This window comes from Mycetomoellerius zeteki, unplaced genomic scaffold (genome assembly GCF_001594055.1).
Source record: "Mycetomoellerius zeteki isolate Tzet28-1 unplaced genomic scaffold, Tzet1.0 scaffold120, whole genome shotgun sequence".
Lineage (NCBI taxonomy): Eukaryota > Metazoa > Arthropoda > Insecta > Hymenoptera > Formicidae > Mycetomoellerius > Mycetomoellerius zeteki.
The window spans coordinates 124,580-144,457 of NW_017256127.1; the positions used below are offsets into that span (position 1 = coordinate 124,580).

Below are 19,878 nucleotides of genomic sequence, written 5' to 3' on the forward strand. Positions count from 1 at the left end.
AAATGCAGTTTGCTCAAATCAGTTTGCAGCGATTAGTTCTTACTTGAGGTGCATTCACATGCAAGCGTCAAGCATCAAGCAGTGGAAGCAGCAACCAATCAACGAGGCGATTTTTACAGTGGCGTAAAAAATATTTGTTTACACCACTGCCCGTATCGTCCAGCTGATTGGTTGTTGCTTCCGCTGTTTGACGCTTGACGCTTGCATGTGAATGCACTTTTATAGATCCACTCATTTACATTCAACCACTCTACGAGTAAGGCTGAGTTTCGAAAGACATCGAAAAAAAAGCGTTGCAACCTTTCTGTGACCGACTATATGCATTGGAATCGATTTTTTTTACGAAAAGGTTTATAATATGCAATTTGCAATTATGCCTAATTCACACTGAACGCAGCAAGCGTCAAGCAGCGGAGCAGCAACCAATCAGTGAGGCGATATTTACAGTGGCGTAAACAATATCGCCTTGCTGGTTGGTCACTGCTCTGCCGCTTGACGCTTAAGCCGGAATCAGACTACGCATTGAATATTGAGATTGAAGATTGAAAGATTGAAATTTGACCAATCAAAACAATAGGAGCTAAAATTCCTTTGTCCTCACTGGTCAAATTTTAATTTTCAATCTTCAATCTCGATCTTCAATGCGTAGTCTGATTCCGGTCTTACTGCGTCTAGTGTTTTAGTGAATTAGGCCGGAATCAGATTACGCATTGAAGATTGATGCGGGGTCTACAATAGAAGTCGTAGCAGTCGTAAGGTCTTAAATCGTAGAAAATTGATCAATCACAATCGAATATGAGAAGAATAATCAACTGTGATTGGTCAATTTTCTACGACTTAAGACCCTACGACCGCTACGACTTCTATTGTAGACCCCACATTAGAATTGAAGATTGAGGTTGAAGATTGAAGATTGAAATTTGACCAATAAGGACAAAGAAATTTTAGCTCCTTTCGTTTCGATTGATCAAATTTGAATTTTTCAATCTTCAATCTCAATCTTCAATGCATAGTCTGATTCCGGTCTTAGGCATTAGCATAATAATATACTTATAATTTTTTATATTTATAATTTTTTTCTTAATTTTATAACTTTTTAAATAAAATTAAAAATAAAGAAATGAAATAATTAAAAGTTAAAAATACTTTTAACACTTGCAAATTAAATTTATTTTTGCAAGATATATATGTTGTTGCATGACCTTATATATAAGATAATATAATGCTTGAATTATTAAATAAAAGAATTATTAAATAGAAGAAATAACGTGTCACAAAATCTTATAAAAATTATCTAACAAATTTTAGTTTAGAGATTTTTCAGACAGACTCTAATTTTAATTAAATAATTATAACAACTTTTTAAATTTATTTATTTCTAAATTAAAAAATTAATTTCTAAAAATAATAAATAATATTAAAAAAATAAAATCTTTTTGTTATTTTTTCTAGATTTTTATTATTTTCATTGATCCTATTTAAAGAAAAGCTTATTGTAAAGGATCAACTTACCGATTGTCATTAACGTTGTCATAAAATGACAATTTAGGCTCGAAATATCAAATTTAAAGGATATCATAAGTCAATTCTGTAGGTGATGCGTTCACTAGAATACGTAATTAATGAACTGACGAAAATTTTAATTGAGAGTAATGGGGCGTAACGAAAATGAGAACGAGATCGAAACGGATACGGACGATGACGAATTAGTTACTGAAAGTGATGAAACCATTTCGACAGAAAAGAGTTCCAAAAATATCGGTACTTCTCCGCCTAAACGATTTTGCAAGTGGCTGCCGAAGAAATGTTTCAAACTCTCCTTCTTATTGCTTAACAGCATAGCTCTCGTGAGTATTAGAAAATGGATATCTTGGTAGAAGTTTCTTATATACAATTTATAGGTTCGGATGCAAGAATGATTTAATTTTGAAATTTATTTAAGCTCACAGGTATAACGGCGATAGCAATAGCTATCTGGATGTTGACTGATGCAAACTTTACATCTAGACTACTCGGCCAGCAGCTTTTCATGACGATTGTATTAATTCTAGGAGTGTTTGTGTCTCTTGTAGCTTTTACTGGAATCATAGGAATCACGAAGAAAAAAGAACATTTCATGATTTTTGTAAGTTGAATTAACAAAGCAAAAAAGAAATCTTCTGAAAGCGCAATTTTTTATTTAAAATATATATTATATCAACCTGCTTAGTAAGTGAAGCATAAAATGGACAATTTGAGAATAGTTTGTTTTATAATGTGCGTATTTTATCTTTTAGTACTTAACGTGCCAATCGATCGCTCTCTGTGCTGTATTTATATGTCTGACAATGAGTTTTCCGTTTTTCGACAAGATTACGAAAAAGGTTCGAGATGACATGAATAACTCTATCGAAAATTATCGATCTTTAGATTGGGCTATGAAAGCGTGGGACAATACTCATAGATATGTAAGAACTTTATACAGCATTATATTTTTCAATTGCATATTCTTTGTATATTTTACTACCAATGATACACGTTTCAGTTAAAATGCTGCGGAATTAGATCATCCAAAGACTGGTTAGATCATCAAATAAGCATTCCGCAAAGTTGCTGTTCTGTATCACTTAAACAGGTAAATTTGAAGAAGTAAAAAGAATCTTTAAAAAATAAATAAATCTTAAAAAAATTAAAATTTTTTAAATAAAAACTAAAAATCTTAAAAATAAATAAATCTTTAAAAAAATATATATCTGTAATTAATCTATGAAGGCCTAAAAAACGTTAATTTATCTGTGGAAGCCTAAAAAATGTTATCTGTAATTGATATATGAAAGAAAAATCAAAAATATTATATACATTATTGAATATATGATATATTAAATTCACAATTGAAAAAAATATTACTTTACAAGTTACTTATAAGTACTAATATTTTTCACTATAGAAGTTGAATACAATAAGTTCAGATATTTTTTTGTATTATATTTTATTATTTGCTCCAATTTTGTATTATTTTTTGTGCTCAATTTCTATAACAAACACATATAAGGTAATCTAAAAAGTAACTCATATGTAACTTATAAAGTAACTTTCTCAACCCTGATTAAATTAAATAAAGATAACTCTTAGTCACGAAATACAATAAATGTAGTAAACTTAAACTCATAGTCGATTATTCTTCTCATTTAATTATGTTTTGGGAATTATACTTTAAATAAAATTATAGGGAATATATTTAAATAGCTTTCTAAAGCTAAAAGCTACATCCGGTCTTAGTCATGGAAGGATTGCGCCGGTCACGTCTTGATCCATTTTCTGCCAAGTAGCACGTACTTTCTTTTTCATGCCGGGAAATGAGTTAGTTGCGTTCACGCGCAGCGTACATCCGGTCGCGCCTAATAATATCCGGATCCCTTTTACTCTTCTCGGGGATTTTCTCTTTTTCCTGTTTCTCAGAAGTGATGACGGCTTGTCATAATTTTCAGCCGGTCAACTGCATCCCGGAATAAACTACTTCATCAGTAGATATAATTCCCAAACAATCGATATAAATGCGCTAAAATAGTTAGACAAATCAATAAACTATCGTATTTACTCGATGATCGTATAATTATGATTACTGAATACATTAATATTATTCATTTTTTTTTTTTCGTTTTATCTGTATTAGCAATTTAAGTACTAAACAAATATATTACTATATATCCAACATCAGTTGCAAATAATTTATCTGAAACAGATACAACTATCGTAGCCGTCAATTTGAAAATAAATAGCAATTGACGTAGAATTCGAACATGGAATACCTGACTTGTTTGCGCAATTTTCAGTGCCTGCATATGACAGAGAATCTGTCTTATAAATCTGGATGCTTAAAAGGAGCTTATATGCTGTTAAAATCGTACGTCCAGACTGCCTCTATTTCAACACTTGTCATATTTCCACTTCTGGTAAATCAAAACTTATTACTTTCTTGCCTTCGTGGTATATTTGTTTGCCTTCTCATTTAATAAATAAGCAAAAGAATAATTATTCACATTTCAGTTAATCAGCATGCTTTTAGCGTTTGGTTTACGAAAAAGATTGAAGACGAGTCAATTAATAACGGACGAAGCAACATATTCATGAAAACATCGAGGGTGAACGTGACTTAGAAGTGAATGACAAGTCCGATGAAACGTTTTCCCGTTTTTTATTATCATATATAGATCATATATTTTCTGAAAACACTTAATATATTGTACTTAAGATAGTAATATTGTAAGTTTATTGGACATGCTGGTTGGATCGCCGTCTGCCGCGTGGCAGTGGTTCAAGTGGAAAAGTCCGTAAATTACTCACTTCCGGCGCTTCTACGATGATCATCGAATCAGGATGTGTTTTCAACACGCGGGGATGAAGAGGGAGGCAAAAAAATACATTTATAAAAATTGCTCGTGACCATCGTAATGTTCTCCTTTATGGAAAGGTTCAAACGGTAGAGGGAGGGGAGTGTCTGATCGAATGGCGGGAGGATGAATTCTTCCTTTTTTTCTTCTTTTCCCTACGATAAAATAGAGCGTCTTACGTGAAATCGATTGCCTGTCGATGCGATACGAAATATTGACGTAGTGATAATTTAACGCGCGCGATGCACCTGTCTTTTTCTCTCCATTAATCCTCTCGTCTAAATTATCGCTAAACGGCTGCGGCAGTCGACGCCGCGTTTATGTATAGCATGTGTGCGTGTGTATGCTGTGTCCGTGTGTTTACGTTTATATATATATATATATATGTCCTGTACTCGTGTATGGGATGTATACGGATTCTATAGCTGTGGAAAATGAGGGTGGGGAGGACAGAGGGCTTTGGGCGCAGTTTCAGGCAGGTTCCCATCCAATTACAGATATATTATATCATAGCAAACATCGTGACTATTTACAATAAATACAGTTGATTAGGTTATATAAATAAAATATATATAATATCGTATCGTTAGGTTTAGGTTTACAGCAACACGTGACAGTAAACAATTAGATCAGCGGCAAAGTAGCGTTAATCTATCTAAGGTAGTGGTCGTAGTAGCTTTAGCGTGACTGACTCTTCCGTTCGCTTTCGCGCTCGCTTAATCTTCAATATCTCTCATTTTCACGCTCTCTTTCTTCCTTTCCTTCGTTCTCGCTCTACATTTATCGCTCTCGCATCCCCAACTTCCCGTTTCACGTTTTCTGGAATTTCGAATTCTTTTACCCCCCTCTCCATTTTTTTTTTCGGCGTAGGTCGCGCTCGAGAACCAATCGCGCCGCAAATTCGTGGATCGACGGTTACTGCTATATAATTGGCCACTCTAGCTCCTCTCGTGTGTACATATATATATTTATATTTCTTCTCAATATATTCATATATATTTATATTTATTTATTTATTTATTTCACATAATCGTTATTTCTTCGCGCGTTCTACTTCTTTTCTTTTTATTTATTTATTTATTTAGAGAAGTACGTGGAGTTGTCGCGATCCCCCGCGGGCGGTCGCGGGGAATGAACGAATTTGGAACGAGTTCGCAAAAACGAGAGATGAAACTTCACGGAAGTTAGAGAATGAATTTTTTTTTCTAATATTATAATCGCGTAAGACGAGGTCGGGCCTCGAGTCGAGTTTTTGGGGTCTCCGCCCGTGCGACACGTATCGCGGCTACCTGGCCCGCTCATTAATTTGACACGTGATATTTAAAAAATAGTCGATTCTTCTTGAACGCACTGTTGCTGGATCCAACAGCGGATAATGCGATTAAAGATCAAGAGCGTGAGGGCAGTGTGAAGGGCAGTGGGAGGAGCAGGTGTGAGGAGGTTGGCTGGCCAAGGGGAAACGATGAGTGTTTAGATGTGCACGAATGTCGAAGCACTCCTATTTCGCTTATCTAGAGAAAGCAGAAGCCCTCGGAAGATTAACGGAAATCACCCTCAAATATTATCCTCGCGAAATTACCACCACTGCTGAAAGACGATAGCTGTCTCATTGTTACAGTTACGATAACTGGATAGAGTTATTCAATATAGCCGAGGATTGTACTATTATTGAATTTAAACGCGATTTTAAAGCGATTGCTTCTAAGAAATCGAATTTAACAGTTTTACAGTAAATTATTTGAGATTAATTAATAGATTTCAAGATTTTCGCTATTCTCATATATGAGTGCTTTTTCTAAAAGTGAAGTTAAAACAAAGTGAAATATAATCGCGTCGGTATTAACCGCTTAGATAAGCGAGGGAGGAATGCGGCTCGACGATCGAGCCCGTTCGCGCGGCCGTCTGCCAGAGAAACGCAATGAGCAACGCGCGGGGACAGATATTCACGGCGCGATTTTAGTGAGTTCCGTCGTGTCGTCTCGCGCGTGCGAACGAGGGCCTGAAATGTACAAAAAGGATCACCCTTTGCGGCCTCGTTGGCACGTGCGAGCGCGCGTGCCTCCGACAGGAGGAGCTCGTCTTGGACCGCGGTTTAAAATTGCCCAGGCAACACGACACCGTAAAAGAAGCCGTAAAGACGGCCTAATTTTTCAAACATCGTTTGACTATCTCTCGGAAGTCTTTCACGATTTTGCGTTGTTGGGTGTTATAAGTCTAAACACTCGCTCGAGTTAAAAATACATTACGAAGCTTCCCTAAATCTCTCTCTCTCTCTTTCTCTCTGTTTCTCTCTCTCTCTCCCTCTCGCTCTATATATATATATATACTTTTTTATACACTCAGCATATAGATAACATTTTTTATTCTTCATCTATTCAGACAGTAATGTCGTTGTGCCACTAACTATCCATAAACGGCACCGTCTCTAAAGCCGCGTTGCAAAATATCAATGGCGAATACGAACGTTCGTGGAGACGCGAACAAACAATACGTGCGACAAATCGACAGATTTGGAATCTTCATGGAGTTTGGAAGATGAAGGGAAATTTGAGGACTGGGAGAAGGAAGAGGATAGACAGGGATGATAATGAGAGGAATTTTCGACGCTAAGGATGGTTCGATGCACGTATATGGGTTTTTTGTGCGCAGGCTATCGGCGCGCACGCACACACACACACACACACTCACACACATACCACACACGCATACACACACATACACATATACACGGGCGAAACGATCGTTACTTGACGGGCAGTAATTTTGGATACACATACTTAGTATTTTCAGTAAGGAAACATAGTTAACGTCCGTTACGTTCATATCCAGCAAGCACAAATATGCGATATTGTATACGTATTATTTTTACCGATAATGAGTTTATCTCTCTTGCAAATTTTCTCCGTTTCCGGCTTATACGCAGACATCGGCTCGCACGCCCGGCTCGCATTTCCCTCCGCGATCTCCGAGAATCATCGAAGGATATCCACCGTCGATCCCGAGCGACTATCTTCCCGCACATTCGCGCGCACGACAATGCGATATTAGATCACCGATCGGCGACGATCGGGAACGCTTACGCTACGGATAGGACACATCCACATGTTAAAAATACGTTTAGTCTCGCTATTGGTATTCGACGACCTCATGCACGCTCATCCTCGCTCGATCATCGCTGATCCTCTCACTCCGCCTCTCTTTCACTCTCTCCATTCTCTCGGCATACAAGAAAAGCACCACTTTATAATACAAATTCGTCTCGCCCTTAATTGTCTAAAGCCGCGAACGGAATTCAAGCTCGAGACCGCATGATCGAGTCCGCACGATCGTTGGCTCCTAGTCCTTCTTCAAGGATACCGTGAGGATCGTCTCCTCCGATTCCTCTTCCTCAATCCTCTATCACTTCTCGCCAGGGCCATTCATGGTTGAGATTTATTTTCGCGCTCGCCGCCGTTTTCTGCATCGTATTCGTCATCGCGTGAATACCGTACTTGCATCACACCCGCCGTTGCTTTTTTTTTCTAAGTACGACGTTAAAATATCGTGGGCAGCACACACACACGTGGCTCGTCAACGTCGTCGTCGTCAACGGCATCGCTTCTCCCGATTCTCACTATCCTCGCATTTATCCTACGCCGTAGAAGGCTGTTATGTCAATGTAAAGCTATGTATTGACTAGTTTCTCTCACTCTCTCTCTTTTTCGTTACTCTCAACTATGAATGGCTTATTCTTCTCTCTTCTTTCTCCTCACTCTTCGCGTTATAACTATAATTACCTTGTATCGATACGGTGTACCGTGCACGATTCGCACGCGCGGCACCACGGTCTATCATTTACTTTAGGCCTCGAGCGCAAGCTCCACGAGCTTGCCGGCCTTGCCTCGTACGAACGTAATCAGAAAACTCCACATCCTGGAATTTAATTCAAACCTGCAAGCTAGTTATTAGCTGCGTTCACGTCGCGTCGAACTTTCCAGAGGAAATTTCACAATGTTCCTCCTCTTTTCCTTCCAGGCTCGCGTGGTCCGAAATCCGGCACATTCTCGATTCTCATCCTTTCCTCTCCCGACGTCGCTTATAAGGCTTTCGCGGATTTGCCAATCGCGGATCGGTCGCGCAGCTGGTCCGTGGAGCGAATACTCGGTGAAACCCGCGTTCCTCCGCGTGCGCTTTACGCTCTTACACCCTACGTACCCTATACCTCGTGGTATATATATTTATTATATATAATATAACGTTATAGTGTTTTTGGCATCTTTGAAATACACAAATAGACTTTGGTATAAAACTTTTTGATAGTTTTCAGTACGTTTATATATATGCGCGTGCATACATATACGGACGCTGCGTTACAGCGTGCTACAACAGCATTTTTTTACCTCCTTCCGTCGACTTTCACATTTCCGGTTTTTCTTTCTATCTCTTTACCTGTCGGTGTCGCTCACTCGAAAGTCCCGCGGCTTCGATACTGGACAATGTCCCCGTGCGAGAGGACGATACGACTGACTCTCAAATTGCTCTAGCACATTTTATCTAACCACCAGAGCTTACAGGACGGCGCGCCTCTCCTCCTGCGTCGCTTCTTGCTCGACTGGTCGACGGCCTTCTTCACGAATCTAATGTTGTAGGGGTCCTCCGCGAGCTCGGGATAGTATCTCATCCTGCTCGGCGACCATCCACTCGACGGACGTGGGAGTGTTCGTTTTAAGGGCTTCACGTTCCCGATGCCATGCCTTCCTGATAGCGGTCGCCTTAGCGTGATGCAGTAGTCTCTGCTTCTCCTTCTCCGCTGTGGTGCCGTAACGCAAGTTCACCACATAGCTGGCACCGTGTATCTTCACATCGATTAGCGAACTACTGCCACTGCCATTCTCGTTCTCGTGGAACGTGGTGTTTACCTGACCTCCTAATCGTTTCAGCTGACCACGATCTTCGCTGGCACGCCAGGTTTCCTCTTTGACGAAGTAGAAGGCGTCCTGCTGTGCGCTGTGCACGACAAACGTAAATGGCAGGAAGTACGAGCGGTTGAACACGGATGTGAACACGTCGCCATAAATAGCGTTAGCACTGGGTACGCTGGACACCACTGCCTGGCCATCAGCGGTTCTCGATACCAGGATACCTTTACCAAACGGCGGATCGGACGCCGCACCTAGACGACTGGGTATCAGCTCACTCGTGTCCTTCTTCAAGGCCGATCGTGGTGGCGCAGACAGGCTCACCGCGTCGCCCGAATGCCTCTGGGCGATGTGCGCGAGGAAACCGGATTGGACGCCCAGATTGCGCGTTCTTTTCTTTTTACCGAATATAGAGGTTCCCGGACCGAGTGCTCGCGGAACGAGGCTTTCCGGTAACTCATCCGGGAATAACTGCGGCGCTAAACTCTTCAGGTCGTATCCGAGATGCGACAGCCATGATATGTGATCTGCAAGATAAAAACACGCCGAATTTATATTGATGGAAATCAATATGGATAGAATGTAAACTGATTCATATCGATGATATTGCAGAACTTACCAGTTGGTTGACTTGGTCTGTCCGTGTGTCTGACATCAATTGGATCGTTACCATTAAATCTATAAAGATGTAGGTGCGTTGGTTTGTCTACGCGATCCAAAACGTTTTCCCAGAGCGGTGACATCCACTGGCCTATTAGCGGGTCGTAAACCTTACCATTTGGCATGTGAACGAGGGAGGTGACCTATAAATAGATCATACCATGAAAATATGAAATACAGCAAAGAACATTTCAAATATCATTGCGTTTAATTCCGAATGAAAATTTTATTATTTTATGTCACTCATTTTTTTTTATTTCATTAATTATCAAGTGGAATTAAATTTTTATTTACCTGATCCAAAAGTCCTCCGCAGAAGTCCACCGGTAAGTAAAGATATGGATTCGAATCGTAAACGATGTGACCGTAAGGCGATCGCATAATTTCCCTAATGCCTTCGCCGTACTGATTGAAGATCATAATAGGTGTTCCACACTGATCAGTGGCAATGTAATATTTGTGTCGGTATACTTGTGCGTAAATGAGATGTCCTCTGTCATCGTAGACCAGCGACATTAGTTTACCATCGCGCGGGCTGTATATTTGGCTCACTTCGTGCGGCCGTTTCTGATTGTTGTAGAAGAACTGCGTGACATTGCCATAATTATCTTTCCTCGTGGCTAGGCGATCCAGGTGATCGTAATAGTATCGCACGTCGAAACGGCCGCGTTTGGTGGCGCGCACAAGGAGACCCTTGGCGTTGTAATTGAATCTCTCCTCTCTCGCATTCTGTACTACCAAACCTCGGTTGTCATACTTGTAGATACCTTCGCCGAACTTGACTATTCGGTCCATGGCATTGTACTCCATTGGGATCGTGTTACCTCGATATGTGAGCGACAACATATTACCATTGGCGTCATACTTGAAACCCCATGGTTCCTGCGCCTCCACACCGGTTAACTGACCGTCGCAGTCCCATGTATAATTCTTTACGTTGGTGTACGTATTGACGGCTACGTTACGCGTGTACGTTCTCGTCTGATTGATGCGACCGCGCGAATCGTGCGTAAACTCCATCCTGAATACCTCCATTCGATGGATCGTTACTGTGACTTGAGTTTCTAGGAATCGGTCATCTGTGGTGCGCGAGAACAATGCGGTACCGTCAAACACAGTCGTCTCATTCGACTGTGGCCTCGTCACTTTAAACTGACCGATTTGCTCCAGCGTACCCGATCTCGGACTGTAAGCCATGGTGTGTGGTGGCAGCGTTTGACCGCCTATTCTACCCTGTACCGCGACCAGGCGGAAATTCGAATCATATTCGAACGTAAATTTGGCGTTGCTTAGGCCAGTCTTGGCGCCGAAATCTATTCGCTCCTCTACCAGAAGTCCTGCACTATATTGATAATCCCATTTGTACTCCACGTCTCTTTCGGAGTGTATTACTTCGGAAGGTAGTCCACTCTCCGTGTATCTGATCTCGCTTTTGCCGTCGCCGTGAACGATCTCCGCCAATTGTCCCGAGGTGTGATATCTGTAGACAATGCGAGCTCCGTCTCCCGGAAATACAGTCTGCAGCAGGTTTCCCTCGTGACTGTAGTGCTGCAGATAGGCTCTGGTGCTGCCAGGTGGAGTGTATGTCACCCTGAGGAAACCGAGAGAAGCCTGACAGGAGAAGGAATGTTTGGTTTCAGACGGTAAAATGATATGTCGTAATCCACCGTCATCATCATATTGCAACGAAAACTGCCTGTTGCTGGCGAGCGTGATCTTCGACAGCATATTGAAATCATTGTAGGTGTATCGTTTCGTGCCGTCCTTGCTATTAGTGATTTCCGCTAGTTGACCGTGTCGGTCGTAGGCGTATGATTCGTCGGAGGCACCCCATTTCCAGCTGTCGATCCTGTTAAATCGATCGTAAGTAATGCTGAGATTATGACCCTGCTCGTATGGTTGCCAAACCAAGGGTAGACCGGCCAGGTCGAAGGTCACCGTCAATAGGGGAGTTCCCGCCTTGTCATAGAATGTCTCACGGCTGAACGCCTGTTCGAATTCGACGCTTATCACTCGCGTGTCGTTCACCCAGATCTCTCTGTTAAGCGTTTGCTGGGGATGGCTAACTTCTCCGACCAAATTGTACGTCGTCGTCATGGTGTTTGTTAATTCGCCCAATGACATCAATTGATAGCTCCACATAGGTAGCATTTCTGCTTCTACCGGCAAAGCCGGCTTCAATAGTGGATGTTTTGTTGTCGCCGCGCTTAATACTCTACCACCACCAGGCAGAAGCACTTCCAGGCTACTGTTCGTAAATGCAATCGCTTTCATGAGTTTGGTGCCTGTAAATGAGAAACGAGACATATTAGAATAATATTCATGCAATTTTTAATCATATTTGCAAAAAATTGGAATATATTTGTATAGCGAGGAAAATGATTAAACAAAAATTAATTAAATTAGAAAAAGTACATACCGTCAGTGACTGTCAACATCTTCGACTTCTCATTTTTCATTTCAAATTCTACGATTCGTTGCTTATCGCCTTTAGATAAAGCTTGCAAGGGAGCAGACACTTTAACCAATAGACCTTCGTCGTCAGATAAGTCCGATAATAATTTCAATTTCTCGCCTGTCGGCAGTATTACGTCGGTGACACGTCCTAGACTGTCGTAATTGTATATATATGTTTCATCTCCCTGAAATTTTAACAATACATTACGTTTCATCAATAAGGAATATATATAATTTATTCACAAAAAGTTTATTAAATTTTTTTATTATGTATGATTAAATAAAGAAGAGAGAAATAAATATTTAATCAATGGACAACACCTATTCTTTATTAATAAAAATGAGCAATAAAAATTTCCAACTTACTCCTGATCGACTGGTAAGCAAACCGGTTGAACCGTCATAACCGAGAGCGATCTCCGCCCTGCCGCGTTCGGACAATTTCTCCAAGAACCCAACCGCGGAGATTTTCAATTCGGATTTATGATCCTGAGTGTTCTCAATAGAGCTAACGACGCTGCTATAATCTCGCAGGAATTGAATCTTATTGCCCGCGCTGTCCGTCACCGTGGACAACTTGCCGAAACTTGTGTTCTTGCTATACAGGAAGGAGTAGCGGGTCTTTCCAGATGTCAAGTCCTTCGTGGAAATGTGTTGACCGTAGCGATTGAACACATAGATCTCGTTCGAAGGCGGGAATGGGATGCGGAACTCCCCGTTCTCATCGTGGTTCGGAAGGTACGGCTGGAGAGCCAGGATATGAAGGCTGCCCTGATCAGCCACGTGCAGAACACCATCCGGCGAAACCGCCAGAGCAGATATTGCAGTAAATTTGGCGTTCGAAGAGAGAAGCGTTTCGGTGCTACTAGTATCGTCCGTGCAGGTGCACGTGTCCAAGTCCTTGGTGCTGGGTGTAGTATTGTTGCATTCGCATTGACCGCGCAATCTTTCCTGCTGTTGACCCGCGAAGTGTGACATCTTGCCGGAAGAATCGACGATTCTGATAGAGTTCACTCGATGAGAATCTCGATCCGCTATGTATAGCTCACCGGTTGGACTGAAACCGACAGCCAACACCGACCCGAGGACCTCGTCGGATTTTTTCAGATTTGTCGTCAACGAGGAATTTAATTTCGGAAGTTCATCGTTGCCATTGTTGTTATTTGCATTGCTGGTACAGTGAAGAGGCGTGCCAGCGACTACACGCACCTTCAGATCGCTGGTGAGTTTCAGGACTAGCCTGTCATCAATGAAGTGCAGGGATCCATCCAATGGACTTAGGGTTAATCCGGTGGGCCATTGTAACTGAGCCTGATGTGCGGGAATGGCTCCGATGCAAGGAGCGGGTGACCAATGATTATGATGACCATGATGTCCTACGAGAGTATGTATGATTCCTCGAGGATCGACAGCACGAATATTTGTTCCATCGGCAATGTACATCGTTTTATCGGCCGCAATTGCGATTCCTGTAAATCATAACAAAAAACATTTTTCAAAATTATTTTTTGTAAGTAATCCTTCAACCTTTTGAGAACGTGAGCTTTTTAATAAAAAAAAAAAAACTTAAAGAAGATCTTGTTATCTAAGAGTTATCGAGATCGCTGAATTCAATTCTGGCCTAAAATTAGATAAAAAGAAATAATTTGATTATCATGAAACTCAGTTTTAGAAGATTTTTATTATCTAAGTTGGAATGTAGTTTAAAAATGTCAAATTCCAAAAGAATAGTAATCTGCAATGAAAGAGGTCTAATGTCACAGGGCTCGTAATCAAGATTTAGAAGTCAGATTGGAAATTAGTACTAACTGTGCATAGCACTGATGAACATCAAATAAAGCGAAACTAGAAACTTGATGTTATTCTTTGCAATTACAAATTTTTTAAAAGATCTTTATGCGATAAGCAAATTATTTCTTTAAATTCTGTTCACTATATTGGATCGACTATTTTTAATTTTTTATTTTTAACCCGAAATTCGAATAAATTATAGTTTAAATTTCCCTATAGGCAACAGTCTGAAAATAAAAAAAGGATGATCCAAATGGATTTACTCGTTCATAAAATATTAATTCTCAAATGTTCCGGTATGTATGTGTATATGTTCGTCACTTTATAAAAGTGTCTTTTAAATTATTCGATGTTATTCTAATAGCGCAAGTGTCTTTCAAAGAAAATGACAGATGTATTTTAAGTTGTCCTTCACCTTTGGGATGAGCCAATTTTGCATGGATGGCCGGACCTTCGTCGCCGCAGTGGCCCTCGTCACCTGGGATACATCTCTCGCCGCTTCCAACAACTGGCTCGATATTAATGCTTGGATCTTGGACTTGTTCCAACGAGAGTGCTTTCAATATCTGATGTTTCTCCGGGTCGCTGATATACAAGTGTCCATCAGCCGGCGAGATACACAGATAATACTGATACGCCACTTGAGTCGCACTGCAAAAGATGGGAAATGTGTTTAGATTAGATGTGAACCAATCATTGAATTTTTGCAAATCTTGTAAAAAAAAAGATTACCTTAGAATCAGAACGGTGTAAACCTTTCCTTCGGGCGTGATTCTGCGCACGAGATTGAAATCTCCGACATATATGCTACCGTCAGGTCCACTGGCAAGTGCCACTGGCGTCAAGAGTCTAGCATCCTTAGCGAGACCATCACAATTCTGACACACCAAACTTCTTTGGAGACCAGTGCCCATTACCACTTTCACAGTGCGCGGATACTGTTTAAAATGTAGAGTAGAGCCATCGCCTTTCTGCAGGATTCCCTCGTGGAAGTTGTAATGGTGATGGATGTCGAGTCCCCATCCACCGATATCGGAGATATCGACGTCGAATCCCTGCAAAGTGGCCGTCTGCGTCTCCCATATCACCGACGGACAAGTGGAATGTTGATAGCCGATCGAGATCCTCGCCTGCGCGACGCCGTACACTTTCTGCTTGTAAACGTTTCTCTTGTTCCAGGCAAACGTGTGTGTCAGATTCGGGTCGGCCTCGTATGTTTTCGTGTGAAGCGAGCCCTCGATCTCCACATGCACGTGTACGTGCGTCAGCGATTTCGGAATGAACGGCCCGGTCAGTTGCATCCTCACGGTAGAGAGATAGCCCGCAGCCTGACTGCTTTGATACATCAAGTGGAGATTGGAGCCCGGAATAGCGATGCTTTCCTGCACGATCTGCAAGCGATGTTTAACGTTGCGTTAATGCGGTCACATAGTGCTGTAATCTCCATCATAAATATTGTTACATTCGTGCAGTATCCTTTGATGTTCCCCTTCGAAAGTATCTCTGTCTCACGTAATATATAACGAGATTCGTTATTTTTATTGTTAAGATCTCGGTCATCAAGATATAATAATTTGACATTAAAAAATTTCATCGTAATTATGACGACGAAATCAAGACTGTATTTTGATTACATCTCGGACACCAAGATATAATAATTATGTCATTTAAAAATTTCATCCTAATTATGACGGCAAAGTCAAGACTGTATTTTGATTAAAGCAACAAGCGTGTTGTAATGATATTAAATCGTTTACGAAGTAGAAACTTACTTGACTTTCAGCAAAGACCAAGCTCTTTCCAGGCAAACCGCCAACTTTCTCAGGCATCCACGTGCTAACGATAATTGGTCGCAGCGTTTCGTGATCGTGCTCCAAGCACGGACCGTGCTCGCTAAAGAGTCCCATCGAAATCCCTGGGAAGCCTATTATATTGTACTCCGTAAATGATAAGAAACTCAAAAATGTATAACACTCAAGGACGGAACAAAGACGGCACACACGTTGAACAACTCTGAAAACGAGGGCCCTGTGAAGATCGCACGTGTAACGCGCGATCCGATTCGTGGTCGTGAAAAACAGTAATAAATTACTTACACCAATTTTTTTTAACAGAACTTTTGCAAATAATAAAAAAATGTACATTCGCGCTACTTTTGTTATCTCTTCTTTTCCCTGCGCGCCGGGATTGGTTTCAAGTGATCGAGCACGTACGCGCGTTTATCGAAACGTTTGTGACGTTAATGGGTAACGCGATCCGACACGTAACACGATGAGATATATGTGTACCAGGTCGACCGACCAAAAAAAGAGAAAAAAAAAGATAAAAAAGAAAAAATATCCGTAATACATATCCGAAGCTCGATGCTTACCAACTGCCGGGCTCGGCGGCTGGTTAGATTTATACGATTCGCCTTCCTTGCTAAGAATCATCACAACGGGTGGCAGGACCACAATCTGATTCCAGGGTACGAAGACGGTCCTCGTAAGGGGTTTGAAGGGGCTGCGCTGGAATTGAAGCGTCACGGCGCCTCCACCATTGACCAGGACGTCGAACCTGATCAAAGTACGTAATGCATTTCGAACTCCATTGCCGGTATTACGTAAGAATCCCGACGTAGGTCGATCAAGATAGTGCGCTCGCTTTATCAGGGAATGAATGTCTGACGAAACCTTAGAATTGGAACGCAAAGTGTCTTGCAAGTTTCTTCGTCCTATTTGATTAATTTTCTAAGCGTATTACTAATTGGCAAAATTCTAAAACATTTTCTTGTGCAAAAAATTTACCCCGGTTGTAGCAAATAACGAAAATATTTCTGTTGAAAATGATACATCTTTTTATTTTGTTTTTCAAAAACAAAGTTGTGTATGAAACTTTCAATGAGATATAAATAATTATTAAAAGAACAATAATAGCCTTTTTCAAAGTATTAACGAGATGTGTAATTTTAAAACTTGTTTGAAGGATTATTATGATTATAGTTCTATTTATTGACGTGAACAATGAACGAAGTAGATTTTTATTTATACGTGCTTTGTAATTTCTTCCTTTCAGCCTGTTCATTATTTAAGTTTGTGCCTAGGTTCAAAAGTACGCTATGGAATTTAATGAAGTAATATTCCTTCTCATATAAAATTACTGCCTTCTCTGAAAGTTGGAGCGTGAAACAAAAACTGCAGAACATATTTTTAACAGGATTTATAAAAGCACTGTACTTATTGAATTTTATTTATAGTTAGATTTAAAATTCCCATTGAACTATTTAGAAAATAATTTTCATACATTTGTATACACGTTTATAAAGGCAGTTTTTTTGAGATAAAATGAAATATTCTACGAGATTAGGTTTTTTTTTTATACTAAAATAATTTCCGTATTTTACTTTTCTGCAAAATTTCGCGTATTAAAAATTTGATTATGTAAAAATTCGCAAAATGCGAAATCAAATTACGTTAATACACGGTAAAATTATTACACGCCGAAAAATTCATCTAAGTTATAATGCGCTGTAACGATATTATAATTGAAGGCGCGTCAATGAATGGAATAATACGTACCCGCTTGTTATTTTGCATTTATGAACATTAATTACGAGTAGGTGCGGTGTTCCGGTCGTTGGATTAATATGAATTAAATCGAAAGAGAATGCCAGTGAAACAAAGTTTCGTAACGAGTAGGTTCGGTCAATATATGCGAATGCATTTCGACGATCCGCGATGCATCGAGGACCATGGACCGAGCCGTGGTACCGTAGGTTTGCACGGAGTAATTAGTAAGCTTTCGACATCATTAGCTCGAGCTTTGATGCGGTCTAGTATCCCAACTCCTCCGCTTTCCTGTTTCAGAATTATTCTCGCCAGGATTGCTGTATACCCTCGCCTGATGTAGTCGTTCCCGACTACATCCCCCTATCCCTCCCCCTTTCATTACAATGCAGCCTTGATACTATCGCGCAGGACGTCCAGCTCCGGCCCTACATGTCGTGCTCATCGTATGTGCAAATGCTAATACAACGATGATGACGGCTACGCGTGTGTATGTGTATGTGTGTGTATGTGTTGACCGCCGTTATAACTGTAAACGGATGTAACACGGATGTAACAACGGGCGTAACTCTTTCCGTGAATCCCTTTCTATCGCCGGTAATATATTATCCGCGATAGTACTGACCCAATTATTTCACACACGACACTCAAGAATAATCAACAATTAGCAGATACAGATTAGAGATATTACGGCTCTTAAATGTTCTCAGAGCGCGATGGTAATGCATATATAATAATCTGGATTACGCCCGTGGTATCCGTCATTTACGTTATGGATGTCTGTCATTAATCGGGTAAATCCCTCTTTCAAAATAATATTATGCCACAGTAATAACTACATCGGCTTAAAATACGAACAGCATAATTGCCTCTACGTGTGTATAGTGAAATATTAATATGAATTACTATCCATTACCATATCTATTAGGGACAAACCAGAATGCACGTTTAAAATCATTTATATCATTTATATGCATTCATGAAATTATTCCAATTCAGGCATTTCGTCTGACCTTTCAGACTAAAAAGTAAATCTATCTAAAAATAAAGTCTTTTAATTGGCTTGATATTTGGATACGCACTATGATAATCGACCTTTATTTTCTTTTTAGCACATCAGTGTCGAATTTTAAAAATCATTATTAGACATAATGATATTTAAGACTATTCCAATGATAATATTTCGGATAAAGGTTTGCAAAATAAATTTGCCACTGGCGTTTTTAATTTCATTATTTCATTATTTCATTATTACTGTAAATTTTATCGTTTTAATTTAGAAAAACTAATAATTTTAACATACACTGTTAGAGAGCAATGATAATCTAATCCCTTGAGTTAAATAACATTTTGTTATTTTTAACTTTTATATGTATGAAAATATAAATCAATCCATTCTGTGATTAAATTACTTCGTTTCAAAATAAACAACAAGTCTATATTAACGACTTGCGCTTAGTAAATAATAATTTGAATCAAATTTAACACATTCTTTTAGTTAAATTAATGACATTGATTATTGAGTTAAAACAGTAAAAAAAATATTGAAATGATTAAAAATAACTCAAATTATGGATATAATTCGATATGAATTTAACAGTGTATAATAATCGAATTCGATGTGAAGCTGGGTAACATAGAATAAGTGGACTATTGATCCTTACCATCCGTCTGTTCTAGTCAAGGTGAATCCAAAGCGCGAGTCCCTGTCCACGGACACTCTGATGCCTACTATTCCGAGTCCTTGTTCGGTAACAACTTGGCCTCGCATCACCGCAACTCGACTGTTACAAATTACAGATATATCGAGGTCCACCGAAGTGGGATCGTTTCGTCGACCCATTAATCCGCGCAATGCTGATTTAAAACGAAGCATTCTCACAATTTACATCTATCTACGATCGGAATGCAATTTTGATCGGTGCGCGCGTTGAAGCGAAGATAGGTACAATTTTGTAAAAAAAAAAAAAAAATCGTGAATTTTCATGGCGTTCCGTTCGAAACATTGTCCGTAACTTAAATACAAATATATTGGAAAATACATTTCAAAATATCTAACCACAAATAGAATTGTAAATTAACTTTCAATTTTGAAATAAATGCCGTGCTTCAACGATTTTCGATTTAATTATTTTCGTAATCATTAATACACTTAAT

The 19,878-nt window shown here is 39.9% G+C and overlaps 2 protein-coding genes across 2 annotated transcripts; one reads left to right on the forward strand and one right to left on the reverse strand.

The window, feature by feature from the left end:
- Positions 1 to 1,458: 1,458 nt before the first annotated feature.
- On the forward strand, positions 1,459 to 6,666 carry LOC108731126 (tetraspanin-9). The gene is made up of 6 exons (XM_018461247.1): positions 1,459 to 1,847; positions 1,943 to 2,125; positions 2,277 to 2,447; positions 2,525 to 2,614; positions 3,813 to 3,932; positions 4,027 to 6,666. The coding sequence occupies exons 1-6, from the start codon at positions 1,653 to 1,655 to the stop codon at positions 4,108 to 4,110; spliced, it is 843 nt and encodes a 280-aa protein (XP_018316749.1). The 5' UTR covers positions 1,459 to 1,652; the 3' UTR covers positions 4,111 to 6,666.
- A 9-nt stretch (positions 6,667 to 6,675) lies between these two features.
- Positions 6,676 to 19,523, reverse strand: Ten-a (Teneurin-a transmembrane protein). Its single transcript, XM_018461246.1, is given in 11 exon segments — positions 6,676 to 9,016; positions 9,018 to 9,795; positions 9,888 to 10,071; positions 10,223 to 12,213; positions 12,348 to 12,570; positions 12,752 to 13,854; positions 14,592 to 14,827; positions 14,909 to 15,567; positions 15,949 to 16,100; positions 16,548 to 16,732; positions 19,386 to 19,523. Coding segments are annotated over 11 exon segments (5,745 nt in total). The 5' UTR covers positions 19,493 to 19,523; the 3' UTR covers positions 6,676 to 8,889.
- Between the last annotated feature and the right edge of the window lie 355 nt (positions 19,524 to 19,878).